This window comes from Peromyscus eremicus, chromosome 4 (genome assembly GCF_949786415.1).
Source record: "Peromyscus eremicus chromosome 4, PerEre_H2_v1, whole genome shotgun sequence".
NCBI classification, from domain to species: Eukaryota; Metazoa; Chordata; class Mammalia; order Rodentia; family Cricetidae; genus Peromyscus; species Peromyscus eremicus.
This window is the reverse complement of record NC_081419.1, coordinates 1229819-1246282: the sequence shown is the minus strand read 5'-3', so window position 1 is coordinate 1246282 and position 16464 is coordinate 1229819. Positions and strand designations below refer to the sequence as shown.

The 16464-nt window shown below is 51.1% G+C and overlaps 1 protein-coding gene across 1 annotated transcript in view; it reads left to right on the top strand.

Moving 5' to 3' along the window:
- The window catches only part of Vav2 (vav guanine nucleotide exchange factor 2), a 174775-nt gene that overhangs the window by 107355 nt on the left and 50956 nt on the right, over nucleotides 1-16464 (top strand). Inside the window, exon 4 of the mRNA XM_059259872.1 lies at nucleotides 4946-5014. Within this exon, the coding sequence (XP_059115855.1) occupies nucleotides 4946-5014 (69 nt within the window). The remainder of the gene's footprint in view (nucleotides 1-4945; nucleotides 5015-16464) is intronic.

Here is a 16464-nt window from a genome sequence, read left to right as displayed (position 1 = left end):
GACAACAGTCTTGGGATCTGTTCCTGGTCCCATTGTTTGAGTCAGGGTCTCTGGTTCATCATGGCGTACACTGGGCTAGCTGGGCTGTGGGCTTCTAACGAGTCTTGTTTCCCTATAATAGCTCTGGGATTATAGATGTGTGCCCCCCCCCACACACATGTACATATGTGAGACACACATGCAAATGGAGAGCTGGTTATTTCTCTGCCAGATTGGCAGTGTAGACTCCAAGGACAGGAGTAGTTGTTCTGGACCCCTGTCTGCTCCCCAGGGTTAGCGCAAACCTTTACCCATACATGCCCTGTGTGAAGAGTTTGCCCAGGGTCGTGTCCTCCAGGACTGTCCACGGTTGCTCCATTCAGCACCAAAAGTTGCATCCCAGCCCTTTCCCACCGCGCCATTTTATACATATCACACTTTTGTAGCATTGAATGGGGCTTTAAAACTTTTCATTTCTATTATATATAAGGGAAACTTTTATTTTATCATAAATAAGAGTTTATGGTGCTTGTCTGACTTTGGTTGCTGTGACCAGGTATCTGAGAGAAACAACTGTGGGGAGGAAGGGTTGGTTTTGGCTATTGGTTTTGCAAGTTTCAGCCCATTGTGGTAGAGAGGGCATGGTGGAACAAAGGGGAGGGAGGGAAAGAGAGAGACAGAGACAGAGACAGAGAGACAGAGACATATATACATAGAGACACACACAGAGAATGTACCTGTGCCACAGACTCTCTTCCCTTTCTTCCATCTCTCATTCCTCCATCCAGCCTCCAGATTGTAGGACAGCACCACCCACATTCAGAGACACCCTGGGGTCTGCTTCTCTTTCTTCTAGATGATTCTGTAATAAATCTGGTCAAGTTAATACTCAGGATTAACCATGGCGATGTTTTCTTTCGTATTATAGAAGGAACATCATCCTTATTTGAAAAAGTATACTGACACATTATATGCTATTCCACAAACAGGTACGCTTATGGTGTATTTTGTATCAGTTAAAAATAAATATTTCACCGGGCACAGTGGTGCACACCTTTAATCCCAGCACTTGGGAGGCAGAGGCAGGTAGATAGATCTCTTATGAGTTCCGCCCACCACCGGCCCCGCCCCCAATGTAAGTATTTAAAAATAAAAAAGTTAAACATGTAGAAAGAGCAACCTGGCTGACACAGCAGTTAATCTGAGTGAAGGTGACTGTCTAAGATTGGGGACGGTGAGGTTTTGAGCTGGGCCAGGAACTGTGATGGAGGCTGCTGGAGAGGTGGCCTCTTCACTGCTGAATCATCTTACACTGAAAATGTCAGCTGTCCCCCAGGCAAGGAGGGGATCCCAGCCAGTGTGGATATCCAAGGCCAGTCCCCAGCTGGGCCTCCTGTTTGTAGCTGATTCTTGCTGGAACATGCACCTGGGGCCTCGAGGAGATGCCTGACTTAATTAAAGGGGCACCTTTGTCTCCTGGAGATGAGTGGATTTGGCCTGTGGCTTTGGAAGGTCCTGGCTGCCTTCTCTGCCTTTGATCTGCCTCCCCCATGGCCTTTCGGATCCTCCAGGGGAGTGGCCTGGGCTTCGCTCTTGCAGGGCAGTCTGGGCCCTCCTCCTCCTTCCAGGGTCTCCTCTTGCTAGTCTGCTGAGGTCAGGGCAGCAGGTGGAGAGTGGCATCTCTGTTTCTGCTACTTCTAGGTTCCCGGGCTGGCCTAGTGTTAAATTGGTGTAAAGCGAATTAATGAGACAAACAGTGTTATCCTTTTTTTTCCCTTCGAGCAAAACAATTTTAGTTTGGAACACAGGTGCAGGCATCTCACAAAAAAAATGTGAGATTAGATAAGGGGCCTATGGTCAAAGCTTGCATAATCATCCTAGGCTTTAAAAGGTAAACAGGGTGAGTGGGTGGGTCAAGGAAGGGGCGGGAGGAGTGTCTGGAGAGTAAAGCCAGCATTGCTTCCCTGATGAGTCCTCAGGTGGCTGGAGTTGCCTCGGAGCGGCCCTCTCCTCAAACCAGCCTCTTTCCTCATCACATTCCCTTTCCGAGCATGAGTTCTTTTGTGAAATAAAGGCTGTTGTTCCCATTGTGTAGCTTGCCTGGGGAAATGTGGACCAATGCCTGCTCACCCCAGATAGGTGCCCATGGCAGATGAAAGAAACCGTTCCTCCCAGAGATTCCTGGGGTTACCTACGGGAGTATAGGTGATTCAAGGGCAGCTGTGCCACTGAAAAGTCCACTCAGGATGAGTGACAACTCACACACAAAAGGTGCATTCTGGCGAGCTTCTTGTCCAATTTGCAGACCACTCAGCTAGTATGAGAGTAGCCTCTCCCCAGCAATTGTTACTACTTACTCATTAAGATGTATTAGCATTAGCATTAGCATTAGCATTAGTATTAGTATATGTGTATATGTCAGTGGACAGCTTGCAGGAGCTGGCTTTCTTTTCTCCATTTGGGCCCTGGGGATTGAATGAAGGTCGTCAGGCTTGGTGGCAAATGCCTTTGTCTGCAGATCATCTCTCCAGCCTGTTACTACTTATGCAGCACTGGGGGAGGGGCCTTGTAAATCTTCTACGTTTCAGAAACTTCCTGTCAGTGACTTTTGTTTCGTTTTGTTCACTTCCTGGGCCATGTGTGTTGTCTTGATTTCCTCAGTCTTAGGAGCCCACTTCCCCTCTAGGAAGTACTGTTTCCATTCAGAGCAAAGAGCTACACATAGTCTCTTATCTCATCCAGCTGGAGGGAGGTAAAGAGCATTTCCTGCCTTGGCTAATTCTATTTCTTTTAGCTCAAAGTAATCAATATATCAAGAGAGACATATTTTGGTATAGTGTGTTCTGAACTCTTCTGGGTCCTCTCCAAATCCCTGGTCCTGAGTGCATACAGTTCTTTCCTCAGGCTGGGAACACTCACCCCTGGAGGCCATCTCTGTGCTTGGCATGTGTGTTTCAGCTAGATACAAGTACACAGTCCTGTGCCACAGGCCCTTCAGGGGACGTGGGAGTGGCGCTTGCATGGCCCAAAGTCTCCGAAGCTTTGTGGGCATTCTCCATGTGCCCATACCTTCTCAGCCTTTCCTATCAATAAAGACACTCTGTAGAGGCTCACTCTACTCTTTTTTTTTAAAAAAAAATATTTTTATTTAACTTATTTTATGTACAGTGGTGTGAAGGTGTCAGATCCCCTGGAACTGGAGTTATAGACAGTTGTGAGCTGCCACGTGGGTGCTAGGAATTGAACCCAGGTCTTCTGGAAGAGCATCCAATGCTCTTAACCAGTGAGCCATCTCTCCAGTCCCTCACCCTACTCTTTTGCCCTCTGAGATAGGTCTTGGGAACACAGAGTTAGCAGAAATTCCAGGCATCTCCCAATCACAGCCTAGTGACATTTTCATGGAAAAAGAAAAGTAATAAAACATCTCAAGTTGAGGTAAGTAAAGGACTTCCAGCCAGCTGTCTCATGAGATGTGAAAAGCTTTCACGAGCCTAACTGCGGGAAATGAGGGTGGGGATATGACACAAGGTGGTCCCCTTCCCTTGAATTCCATACCCCACACTCTGAGCTGTACCTGTTCCCCGGCTTTGGTCTGCCAATATTGTTTCCCCATTTCTGTCCCCAGAAGTCGCTCCCTGGTAGTGAGTGATGGCTCCTCCTTTTCTGTTGCTTGAAGCTGCAGAGGCTACAGACCCAGAAGTAAGCAGACATGGTCTGCATCAGGTGGAGGACTGAGGTAGGGTGCTAGGGATGTTGGTGTAAGGTGTGTTCCAGGTTGGAGCCTCTCCCTCTGAGGCTTTCCACCAGTGGAGCATGTACTGGTCTGGAAGAGCAGGTGCTGGCTGGTGCCATGGTTGGGATAGGCTCTGTCTCTGGGAGGTGGGAACCCCTGGAGGCAGAGGGCCAGAAGAGATGAGGCTAGCCCATGTCTTGACCACAAGCTGTAGGTGCTTGGTGGGGTATAAACTGTGGGGTCTGGGGCTGAAGCAAGAGGCCATCAAGGAGACATGAGGATGACCAGTTTGATGACAGTGAACTGTAAAGCCCTGGTTAGCTGGGAGGAGGAGGAGGAGGAGGAGGAGGAGGAGGAGGAGGAAGAGGAGGCGGCGGTGGCGGCTGGGAGCCTTCTCAGGATCTGACTGCATGGAGCTTCTTGTCACTCTTCCTGAGTGTATTTGCTTGGTGGGGGACACTGAAGAGGACATGGTGTCATGCGGGTGGCTGTAAGATGAAGGCCTCCTCTCCCCCCAGCAGGGGCTGGAGCCTTACACTGACAAGGTCAGCTTAGGGGACTGTTATTAGGGAGGCTGCTGTTAATGGGGTTGTGATATGGTGGTGACACATGCCTTGGGGGTCACAGCTGTCCAGTGCTGCCCTTCAGGGCCATATCTCCACACAGCTGCTGCTCCCAAGGTGCTGTCCTAGGAGGGCACGGGACAGCACACACTTGTGGATGGGTAGCCATGACGGGTTGGAGCTCTTTAGGACCTTTCCTGTCTTCACTGAGTCCGGGTGGGTAACAGCTGTTGTCCTCACAGGCTCTGCAGAGCAGTAGGTACTGGGCAGCCTTCTAAACTGCCCTCCTGGGGGGCCTGGGACTGGCCACTTGCCTACCCTGTATTGTAGCTCAAGGTGTCCTGGGAGGCTCACCTACTTTATGACTGCTGTGTAGATAATGGCGGCGTGGTGACAGAGGACGAAAGCCCTTGGACCAGATCCTTCATATTCCTGTGGGACATTGAGGCTTGGAGATCTCTAGACAAGGGCTGACTCACCCACGGCCCAGGAGCTGCTGCTCTGAGCCCACCAACCTAGAGGGCTGGGTCTGTAATGCAGAATGGTGGAAGGGCTAGTAAGCCCAGCTGCTCCTGCACAGTCAGGTGGGGCCTAGGGTAGACTACGGGCAGGTCCCCACGGGGGCGGGATGTAGAGGTCCGCTGTCCTCATTTTTGTCTTCTCCCTGCAGGCCTTTTCCCTCGGAGGAGACAGCTGAGAATGATGAGGATGTCTACCGAAGCCTGGAAGAGCTGGCCGAGTAAGTGGAGGGAGGGTGACGGGGAGGGCACAGGGAAGGAGCCCCAGGCTCCACAGTTGTAAAAGCTGCTCTCCAGGCAAAGGCAGCCTTGACTGTCCTCTCTGCGATGTCCCTGCCAGAAGCTGGGCTCTCTGCGTGGCTGAGTTAGAGGCATCCTCTTGCTGGGCACCCGCTGCCTTCTAGAAGCCTGCCCAGCTGCCTGATAATTGCCTTGGTGTCTGTTGGTCATGGTTGGTGGCCTTTCTCTTGGAATGTTTCCCTCTGTGGAGCTGCTGGGAGTGGCACTGGGCAGGTGAGGTGTCCTGGTATTCCTCTTTCCTGGCCTTTGGGCGTCACACTGGGTAGGCTCTAAGCAGAGGGGCTTGTGCCTCAGATTGTCTTATAGCCCCCCTGGCTACAGTGTGGCTTTCAGGGGAACACTGGTTCCCTATTTCTTAGTGGTCCCATGCTGCTTAATTCCTCTGAGGATTTTTTTTTTTTCCTCTACGACGTGCAGACCGAGCTGGGTCATTTCCCCACAGGGATGAAGAGCCTTTGGCCTAGCTCTACAGGCTGCTGTGGTCCTATGAGTGGGATCATGTGGCCAGTGTGGGATTACCCAGCTCTCTGTCAAGGAAGGGAAGTAGCCCACCCTGAGCCTAACTGGGATAGAGAGGGGGTCAGACACCTCATTCTGACAAGGAGGGGCCAGGCTGGGAGGAGCTGGGTCTGTCCAGGGCCTAGTTTGTTATTGGCAGCCCCGGCCTGTGTTTCTGTGTATATCTGCTTTTCTCCCAAGCTTGAGGCTCCTTTGGGCCTCCTGGAAAACCGCTGTCCTCATTTTTACCACATACATTGCCTTGTTCTGAGAAATGCGTTCCTTCTGTGGAGACTCTGGCTATCTCTCTCCTCATGTCTCAGTGCACAAGCTCAGAAAGGATTGAAATATGCGGCGGTGGCGGCGGCGGCGGTGGCGGCGGCGGCGGCGCAGGGGTGGGTGGGTAGCGTGTTCTGAGCACCCGCTGTTTAAGGTTCCATGCTGGGGTTTTCTGCATTCACCCTCCCCCACATGGGGTGTCTCCAGAGATGGAGCACAGCGTGTTTGCAGGGTCTCTATTAGATGTGCCCAACCTTGTGACATTGTCATGTGCAAAGTTAATGCTCAAGAGGCCCCCTCCCAATTATAATGTCTGAAACGAGTTTATGATTTATGTTGGGCTGCATTCATAGCTATTCTGAGCCCCATGGAGCCCACAGATGGCAGTCAGACATACCTGGAACTCATCCATAGCTTAGCTTGTCTGTCATAGGCTGGCAGTCCTGTCATGCAGTTCTGTGAGAGCTGGAGATTCCTCACCTGGAGGCAGAGGGAATTCTGAAATGGGTTGCCAGGAGGCCTGGGATGATCCCATGGGTGGAAGCCCAGAGTTCCTTCAGACATCTGTTGAACCCTCCAGGGTTATAGGGAGCACACTAAGAGGGAAAAGGGTTCCATGAAAGTCATCCAAGGCCTGAGGCCTTTGCTTGCTGGGCCCTACTGTGACTCTGACCCCTTTCCAGAGTTGGGGAGGGACTTAGAACACTGAGGTGCAGGAAGGGCACCATGGGGGTACAGAGGGATTCAGGCTGGTGGCACAGCACAAGGGAGATTCCCCAAGGGCATGACACCTCTGCCCTGGTGTTGCAGTCTGGGATATGTGCCGAGCTCAGGGTTATCCTAGGTGCCTTTGCTCTGGGAAGCCTTGTGTGTCCCTAACCACAGCGCCTGCACCTCTATCTTAGAGACTCAGTGATTGGGTGGTTAAATGTGTCCAGTAGACTAGAAGGGTCCTGAGGCCAGGCCCTGTGTCTGAAGACTCCAGCCCCTAGTACCTGCCTGGTGTACCTGGTGTGACATCAGTGGCCCTGGATGGACTGCAGCGTGGGCGGTGCTCGCTAGCTTTTCTCGCTGGGACCACACACAGCACCCTGCCCCTCTGATGCTTTGTGAGCTCTACCCTTCTGTTGCCTCCCCTTCACAGACTGGGAAATGAGCTCAGAGGGAGGATGCAACAGGTTTTGTGTCACTCAGCTAGTAAGTGGCATTCTAGACTTTGACTTCAAGTCTGCCCTAACCCCTCCTCCAAGTTGGGTGGTCCTCTAGAGGCTGGGGAACTCTGAGCCAGTGCCAAGAGTAGTTCTCCTGATGTCCCTCTTCAGCCTTCATCCTGTACCTTTTGGAAATGTCCCTCAGGTGGGCACAGCATGGGATTTGGAAGGACAAGGACCCTGTAGGTCTTGTGTATCTTGGGCCGGGTATGAAATACCCTGGTATTTTAGGTCTAGCGTGTTTTCCAAACAGCTATCCTGAGGTAGCCTGTGTACCATGGTGCGTGGGACGCATTTCAATGCCAAGGACTCACATGTGGTGAGTCTGCCCTGGAACCTGGGTACCCACCTCCCTCTTCCTCTGCCCTTCTGATTGCCACTGGTCTCTTTATCCAAAACTGCTCCCATAGGAATGCAGGTTGGAGAGCATGTAGCCTTGCTCAGCTGAAGGCTGCTCCTGGGTGACATTTACCCTGAGCCCCCTTAATCCTTCACCTTGCGGTTACTGCAAACCCGAACCGTAAATTACAGGGAAGGAGGGTGAGTCTGAATCTTTAAGTTGCAGTTTGTCCCAGTGGCTCGAGTTTAATACATTTTCTGTGCTCCCCACCCCCCTCTCCCCACCCACCTTTTCCTTGGAAGGCAGATTTCCTGGTACCTGGTCTCTGTGGAACTGGTGGTGGTGTTTGCCCATTACACAAGCAGACCGCCTCAGGAGGGCGTGAGGCAGCAGCTGGGGATGGTGTCATCTTGTGGGAGCAGCTGTGTGTTGTGAGGAGCATTTCAGAGTATAAGGGACTGAATCCTCAATAGTGATCATATTGCATGTCTTCAGCCACCCTGACCCAGACGCTGTAGCTTGTGGTGGTGGCGGTGAGGGGCGGATGTTAAACACTGGCTCCCTGATGTGGCTGTCTCCTTGGAGCTCCAGGTACAGTCTAAGGGAACATTGTATGCAGTGAATCAGCCATGCATTTGTTCGGTTGCTGCCTGGTTGCTGAGCCTTGTCTGTCTGTCTAGCCAGGGCCAGGCCTTCAATAAGAAAGTGAGTAGGGTCCCGGGCCTGCCTCCTGAGACCCCATGCTTCAGACAGGAGGTAGAAGCACAAAGGCAATTTTTGGAGAGGGCAGATGGGTCACAAGGGACAGGCAGGCTGCCTCTGTGTCTCTGGCTGAGGGGTCCTGGAACTCCATGTAGCACCTGCCTAGAGACTTTACAGTCCCACAGCACATAGACCAGCCTTGACAAGAGCCACCCTCTCACTCACCTGAGGGCGGCCCTGATTGTCTGCTTGGACCATCCACTGCTGGAGCAGTGAGCTGAGTCCTAGTACTGTCATTTCCTGCTCAGGTGGTCTTGGCAGGTTGCTTGCTTCGATGTACCTCAGTTTCCTCTTTGTGACACATGACGTCGGTACCTGCTTGTTGGGACTGTTGGGAGGACAGCAGCACTGGAGGGTGTGAGTGAACCCCAGGGTGCTCACGGCACCATGAGCGCCTGGGGGCTCTCACCTAATCTGCCTCACTGGCTGAGAGCATCTCTCTCCCTGGCTTCTAAGTGGCCGTGGCAGCGCCGTGTGGAGGAAAACAAACATGAGTTATATGCCCGACTGCTGATTTTCTAGTAGCCACATCAAAAGCGGAAGAAGAAGCAGGTGAAGTTAATCTGAAGAATGTATTTTATTTGAACTGATTGACCCAGAATGTTTCCAGAGTGATGTTTTCCGCAGAACAGCTGCCAACAAGAAATTGCGTTTTCAGTCAGTCCCCTGGCTGGGCATATAGTTTGTGATTGGTCCAGATCCATTTGTTACATGACAACCGTGCATGGCCCTGGGCCACTGAGCTGGGCAGTAGGAGCTGTGGTTTCACATGTCCTTCTGGGAGCTTGAGCAGAACCCCATACGCGAGGAACACTGGAAAAGGCTCTTAGCTCCCTCTTCAGATTGTTAAGTAGTGTGTGATCAAGCAGTCGGAGCAGCTGGCTGAGACAGCGAACACAAAACACTGCCACTTAAAAATGTCATTATTAAGCAAAATAAGCCCAAAAGGAAAGGCCGGCTTTTCAATTGCTCTAAAAATTGCCACCTGCATTTGCATGATGGCGTGCCTCTGGAAGTGTCTGATCCCACCTCTCAGGCCTGCCCCCCAGTCTACATCTGCGGGACTGGTGGCCACTTCGTACAGAAGGGTCTTGCTGGCACAAGAACAGTGTGTACATGTGAGGTGCAGCAGTTAGGGCCCTGGGGTTTCGAAGGTTTTGTCCCATGGTCTTCCTCTTGCCTGTCAGGGCTCTTTGTGCCCAGGTGACATGGCTGGAGCATTCCCCGGGCCCAGGAAAGCAAGAGTGTGCATCACTCATATTAGGCTGTCTAGCTCTCTTGGCAGTGCTCTGTGTTACTGCCTCAAGTTTCTTGGTCCCTCCAAGGGTCTCACTTTCTCTGTCTGCACTCTGAAACCTGCACAGATGTCCCTTTGAGGTCACAGACTCCACAGTCTGCCATGGCAGAGCCTGCTTTGTGCTGGCTCTGACTTCATTGTCCTCTGAGGTAAATTAGTTTTCAGCCTTAAACAAATGGCCAAGCCAGGGACTGTAACTTCTCTGTAAGTGGATAGCTGTATATTTTACTGCATTATGAAACAACTTTGCAGTAATTCTTAAGATATATAAATGGAGGAGGTTTGGAGCCATTCCATGCTCTGGGAGGAGTTGAGGTACAGAGGTGGTGGCAGGGGTGGCAGTGACCTGGGAGGGTGACTGTTTTTCTCCCATCTGACCCCAGAAAACGCCAAGCCTTGGCCCCTCTGCAATGCTCTCTAACAGCACTGGGATTATAGAAGCGCTTGCTACCATGTCCAGCCTTTACAGGGGTTCTGGAGAGTTGAACTCAGATCCTTACACTTGTGCGGCAAGTGCTTTCTCACAACCTCTGTTCCTGTCTCTCTCTTTTGGTGGCTGTCTACGTTAGGGTTTCTGTTGCTGTGAAGAGACGTCATAACCATGGCGACTCTTTTAAAGGAAAACATTTAATGGGGTGGCTTACAGCTTCAGAGATTTAGTCCATTATCATCATGGCTGAGACATGGCGGCATGCAGGCAGGCACGGTGCTGGGAGAGAAGGAGCTGAGAGTTCTACATCTTGATCTTCAGGCAAGAGAAAGTGAACTGTGACACTGGGTGTGACTTGAATATAGGAGACCTCAAAGCCCACCCCTACAGTGACGTACTTCCTCCAACAAAGCCACACCTCCTAATAGTGCCACCTCCTGTGAGCTTATGGGGCCAGTTACATTCAGACCACCACAGTGACCCAGTGAGTGTCATTAACACTGTTGCTTACAGGAACATGATCACCTTACCAGTGACTACTGAAACCAAAGCAAATGTGTCCCCACCGTAACAGCTGTCTGTTGGAATGCCTTCTGAGGACTCGGCAGGATCTGTTGAATTGCATGCCAGGCCAGCCACTGCTGAGTTTTGGCCAGGGGTCTGGAGAGAGTCTGGGTCTCATTTATATCTTACTTGGGAACTTAGGGCCCGCAGTTCTGACTCTGGTGACCTGGGAGTATAGCCCCGCCCTCTTGTCTGACCAACTGCCCAATCCCCTCGCCTGTGAAGAGGGCTGCAGGTTAGGTTGGGGACTTAGAAACACTTCCTGTCTCATTCTGGCCTGAGAGTAACTGGCCTGCGCTGGTGGGCTGAGAACAGCCTCTCTCTGTGAGCTCCCTCCAGTGTGAGCCTCTCAGTACAGTGGGAGTGCAGTGGGCCACAGCTGTCAAGACTTCAGTAGGTTTCCTGATCCCAGCACTGCAGGATCTCTGTGCTAGAGAAAGCAAGGGGCCTTCCTGATGTGGGGGGCAGGCTCCCCATGCCCCTTCCGCTCTGACTAACTGTTCAGGTATATGTAACAGCGGACAAGGCACAGGATCTCACAGGACCAAGCCAGCCAGGGTCTTTCTCTCCTGTCAGAGGCATCCAGAAAAAGGAGTTTTAAAGTCATGTGTGGATACGCTGCCATTTTCCTACAAGCAGCAGAGAGCTTTGTCCTGCCTAACGGGGCCTTCCAAATCCAGCGATGCATTTTAGAAACCCTGAGATATGAAGACTTGGCCTTCCTGATGTCATGTCTCTTATATTTAGCACAGACGTGGCACACAGAACCACATAAGGGGGAATGCTGAAAAATGAATAAGCAGGCCACACAGGGTTCCTCTGTAGAAGTTCAGTCATGCACTTGGCATCTTTGGTATTGCCAAACTCCTATTCATTCTACAAAACCCAGCCTAGACACCACTTCTCAGAAGCCATCCACAGCCCTGCCGTACCAAAAGGATGCCTTCCCCTGATGTCTGTCTAGAGCGCTGGGTGACCTTGACCCTGAGTTTTCATTGTTTTACTGCATCACTGTCGTGATAAGGGAGTGCTCCCTGCAGGTCCTCTGTAAGAAGCAGAGCAGGCAGATCACTTGACCTGAGCCTAACACAGAGTGTTAGAAGGAAGAGCTAGGACCAGTGAGATGGCTCAGCAGGGAAAGGTGCTTGCGGCCAAGCCTGACAGCCTGAGTTCAAGTCCCAGGACCTACCAGGTAGAAGGAGAGAACTGTCTCCTTCAAGTTGTGGTCTGGTCTTCACACATGTACCCTGGCGCTCATCCCCATCGAGAGAGGGGTGGGGACAGACACGGGGTGATGGATGCTCGGAATATTGCAGTCCTTGTGTGAAGGGTCCTGTGTATTCCCCACATTGCCCCTGCTGGCTTCCCTGCCATTTCAGCCTTGGCGGCATAGGTGGAGGCTCCGTCCTCCATTTTGCAGTTGAAAATTAGAGCTTCAGGAGGGGAAGTGCCTTGCTGGAGGCCACACGGTCTTGTGACAAGGAGGAACTGAAACCCTGGACCATCTGCCTGGGGCCTAGGGTGTCCCTATGGGACCAGTCCTTGTGACCCAGTGCCGCCTGCTTGCTTGCTTATTTATTTATTTGTCGATGTTTCTAGGCTCTTCTGCTGCTTAGAAAGAATTCTCAGAAAAGTGGTGGTTTCTCTCTCTCTCTCTCTCTCTCTCTCTCTCTCTCTCTCTCTCTCTCTCTCTCTGTGTGTGTGTGTGTGTGTGTGTGTGTGTGTGTGTGTGTGTGTGTGTTGGAGGGTGGGGGGTCGGGCAGAGTCCCAACAGGCTTGTAGCCAGGTAGGTCTGGCCAGGTAGTTCCTGGCTCCTACCTGTAGGTAGAGTGACTCTTCCAACAGAGAGTGATTAAAGGTGTCTAGGGTCCTTGTCTGTCCATATGTCCCCACAAACAGACCATCCAGTCCACAGCAGCCACTTTCTGCTGCCTGTGCCCTGAGATGAACCGTAGTCTGGTGTGGGCCGTAGTCTGGTGTGGGCCGAGGTCGCAGAAAAACAAAACGAAGAAGCCCCTGCCCCCCATGTCCCCTTTGGTTTCCTAGTAACAAGTTCATGGTGGCTTGTCACAGGCTTGCCTGCCAGCCTCATGCCTGGGGCTGAGCTCACAGTGTGTGCCAAGCCTGTCAGCACGATGTTTATGTCCCCTGTAAACACCCAGCGCCCGAGGCAGAGGGCAGTTGCTCATTTCCCCCACATTTTGCAGGGTGAGGGAGCTGGGCTTCTCAGCAGCTGCCTTGTTGAAAACCAGGGTGCCGGGATCAGCCCCTATGTGGGCTAGGGAGGCCGTGGGTTACAGGGGCTCAGGCAGGAGGGGGAGGGGGACACTTTGGGCCTCCTCTGGAAGAGTTCAGGCCATTGTAAGAGGAGTCATTGTTGGGAGGTAGCATCTGTCGGTGCAGCTGGCTTCAGAAGCTGCAGGAGGGAGAGGGTGAGGCAGGAGGAGGCTGGGGCAGGTAAGGGGCAACTGTGCCTTCACGCCATGTGGCCCAGCTGTGTCTAATTGTCATAGTCCTGCCACTGTGTGGGGCGGTCCCTCCCCACACATATGTTCTTGTGCTTTCTCGTGGCAGCTGGACCAGGAAGGGTGATTCCTGCAACCCTGGGAGGCCAGCGCAGCCCCAAGTTCCTGGGCTTCCATGGTCTAGCTTTTGTGTTCATTGTTGTTTAATCTGGTGTCCTTAGGCATTTGCTTAGCATGTGAAAGGCCATGGGTTCTATCCCCGGAGTCTCTGTGTATGAATGCCTAATGAGCACATGTGGACATCAACCTTGGGCACCATCCTTTTTTTTTTTTTTTTTTTTGAAAGAGGTTCTTGAAATGAGTTCTCACATTAGGTCAAGTTGGCTAGTCAGCAAGTCCCAGACATCTACCTCGCTCCACCTCCTCAGACCTGGAATCACAAGCACATGCTGCTATTATGCCCCCTCCCCTGCCCTTTCAGTGGATGCTGAGGATCGAACTCAGGTTCTCATGCTTCTGTGGCAAGCACTTTGCTGACTGAGCCGTCTCTGAAGCCCGTGCTCTGTCATTAAAAATATTTTGTTTTTGAAAAAGATTTTCATTTATGTGTATGTATGTCTCTGTCTCCCCTGCCTGCAAGTGTGTGTGTGTGTGTGTGCCAGTGCCATGTGTTTGAGTGCCCAAGGAGGCCAGAAGGGGCACCAGATCCTCTGATTAAAGTTATAAGTGGTTATAAGTCATTGGATGTGGGTGCGGGGAACTTTTGAGTCTTCTGGAAGAGCAGCAAGTGCTTTTAACCATTCAGTGAGCAATCTCTCCTCTCCTCTCCTCTCCTCTCCTCTCCTCTCCTCTCCTCTCCTCTCCTCTCCTCTCCTCTCCTCTCCTCTCCTTCCTTTCTAATACTTAATTTTAAAAGAGTTGTGTTTTATTATTATTATTATTTAATGTCCTGTACGTGGAGTATGTACATGTAAGTGCAGGTGCCAAAGGAGGCCAGAGATTTTGAATCCCCCAAAGCTGAAGTTAATAGGCATTTATGAGCTGTCCCATATGGGTAGTAGGAGCTAAATTTGGGTCTTCTGCAAAAGCAGTATTCACTAAGCCTTCTCTTTAGCATCTAAGACTTATTTTATTAACAGTACTGTAATTGCATTTTATTTATTTTGTGTTATGGATGTGGGTTCATGTGTAGAGGTCAGAGGTCAGCTTTCAGGAATCGAGTCTCTGCTTCCATCATGTAGGTTCTGGGGATTGAACTCAGGTTATCAAGTTTGGTGGCAGGCATACATTGAGCTGTCTCGCCGGCCCCATGTTCTGTGCATGAGCACAGCCGCTGTGCTGAAGTCATGTTCCTGACTGGACCTCTCCTCCACCCTCTGGATGGTGTACCATGGCTGCCATGCACTGAACATGTACTCTATGCAAGGCCTGTGCTAGGGAAACTGAGTTAGGAAATGGCGTAGATCTGCTTTACTACCTCCCAGACCAGGGACGACACACAGGAGTCCAGTTCCAGGTAGGAGTCCATCCCACTCACCTGTCCTGGAGCCCGTGTGCACTCACCAGCACTGACTGTCCAGCTGCAGTGTGGTGGGGACGCAGCTTTTCCAGGAAGCATGGCCCTAGGTGAAGTGGGCTCTAGTTCCACCCTTCTGTGTTCCTGGAACCTCCTGACAGGACCAGGCAGGGACTTGAACTTTCTTTTTTTTTTTTTTTTTTTTGGTTTTTCAAGACAGGGTTTCTCTGTGTAGCTTTGCGTCTTTTCCTGGAACTCACTTGGTAGCCCAGGCTGGCCTCGAACTCACAGAGATCCACCTGGCTCTGCCTCCCGAGTGCTGGGATTAAAGGCGTGCGCCGCCACCGCCCGGCGTGACTTGAACTTTCTAAGGTCTGTGGTAAGGTGGACTGAGATTGGCCCAGTTGAAGGCTCTACAGCCTGGCCTTGGTCCTTGAGGAGGATTGCATGGGAGACTGTTTGAGGCAGGCTCTGGGGCCTTAGCTGGGTTCTCATTGAGTTCATGAGAAAATGGGAGTGAAGGTCCTTGTACAACCTGCTCCTAATCCAGCTGCCGCACAGGGCACTCCAGATCACCCAGGTAGCCTCATTTTGTAGCCAACTTTCAGCTCAGTGCCTCTTCCCTACTCATCTCACCAGCAAGGTCCTCACATATTAGACATTTGCTAATCTGTCATCACGGATGCAAGGACCTGGGAGGTGTAGGTGAGACCTTTGTATAAGAAGCAAGGAAGTTCTGGGACATCCATGCCACTGTGGCCAGAAGGACAGCCTGTATAAGCCAGGCTTCTCTAAGGAACAGAACGGATAGAGTGAAGGGAGTTGGATAGAATGGTTTACAGGCTGTGGTCCATCTGGGTAGTCTAACAATGTCGGGCTCATGATGGAAAGCCGAAGAGTCCAGTAGTTGTGCAGTCCCTGGTGTTTGACACCTGAACAGTTGCAGTCTGGCACTGGAGTCCCAGAGGGTTCCTGAACAGCTGTTGGTTTTCAGTTTACCCTGGAGTCCTGAAGGAGTTGGACTTAGTACTGGTTGCAGCAACAGGAGAGATGAACTTGCCAGGGGGAGTGAGGGCAAGCAGGTTAAAAACAAAACGATTTCTTCCTAACATGCCCTTTTATGTGGGCAGCCACCTGAGAGCATGGCCCAGGTTCCAAGTAGCTCTTCCCTCTTCAAATACTCAAACAGATCTAAAGAACACCCTGACAGGAGTGCCTAGCAACATAGATTTTAGTTGAAAGTTGACAACCAAGATTAGCCATCATACTGCCCGAGCTTGTCACCTCACTCACTAACACCAAAGTAACCCCTTTCTCATCTAAGCATTGTCCCCGCCATGCTTCCACCTTGAAGTCATCTCTGTCCCAAGGATCAACAAAGATTTGGGTGCAGAATTGATCTTAGGATAAATATGGGTCAACCTCAAAGTATCTGATTGATACTTGTTTATCTTGGCCTTTGAGTTTATCTTTTGGCTGTTTATCATATTTGATTTTACTTTTATATTTTTTTTTCTGTTTTTGGTTTTTTTGAGACAGGATTTCTCTGTGTAACAGTATAATTTTATTTTCATTAAAAAAAAAAAAAAAAAGCCTGCCTCTTGGCTATTCTCTTCATTTCTTCCTCTCCAGTACTTTGGAGCACGCATGTGTGAAACTTCAGTTCTCCGGTTTTATAATTGCTAATAACATGCATGGAGCTGTTCGTTGACCTGAATTAATTAAATAATGGGCAGAGGCTGCATTGCATAAATGCAGATGATATCAGTATGGGGAGTCTGCTCAGGGGCACCCTCCATGCTCTGTGTGGAGGATGCAGACAGGGATCAGATCGGCTCTTTCTGGGCAGGAAGCTTTGCAGAGTGGAGAGGGGGTGTAGAGTCTACAACTTTGAGGCTCTGATGCCCTAGGTTAAGGCACCAGAACAGCCCACCCCCAACCCCGCTTCTGGCTGACCATGTTTGACCTCAAAGTGGTAAGGAGAGATGGTGGGAAGTGGTGCGTGAAAC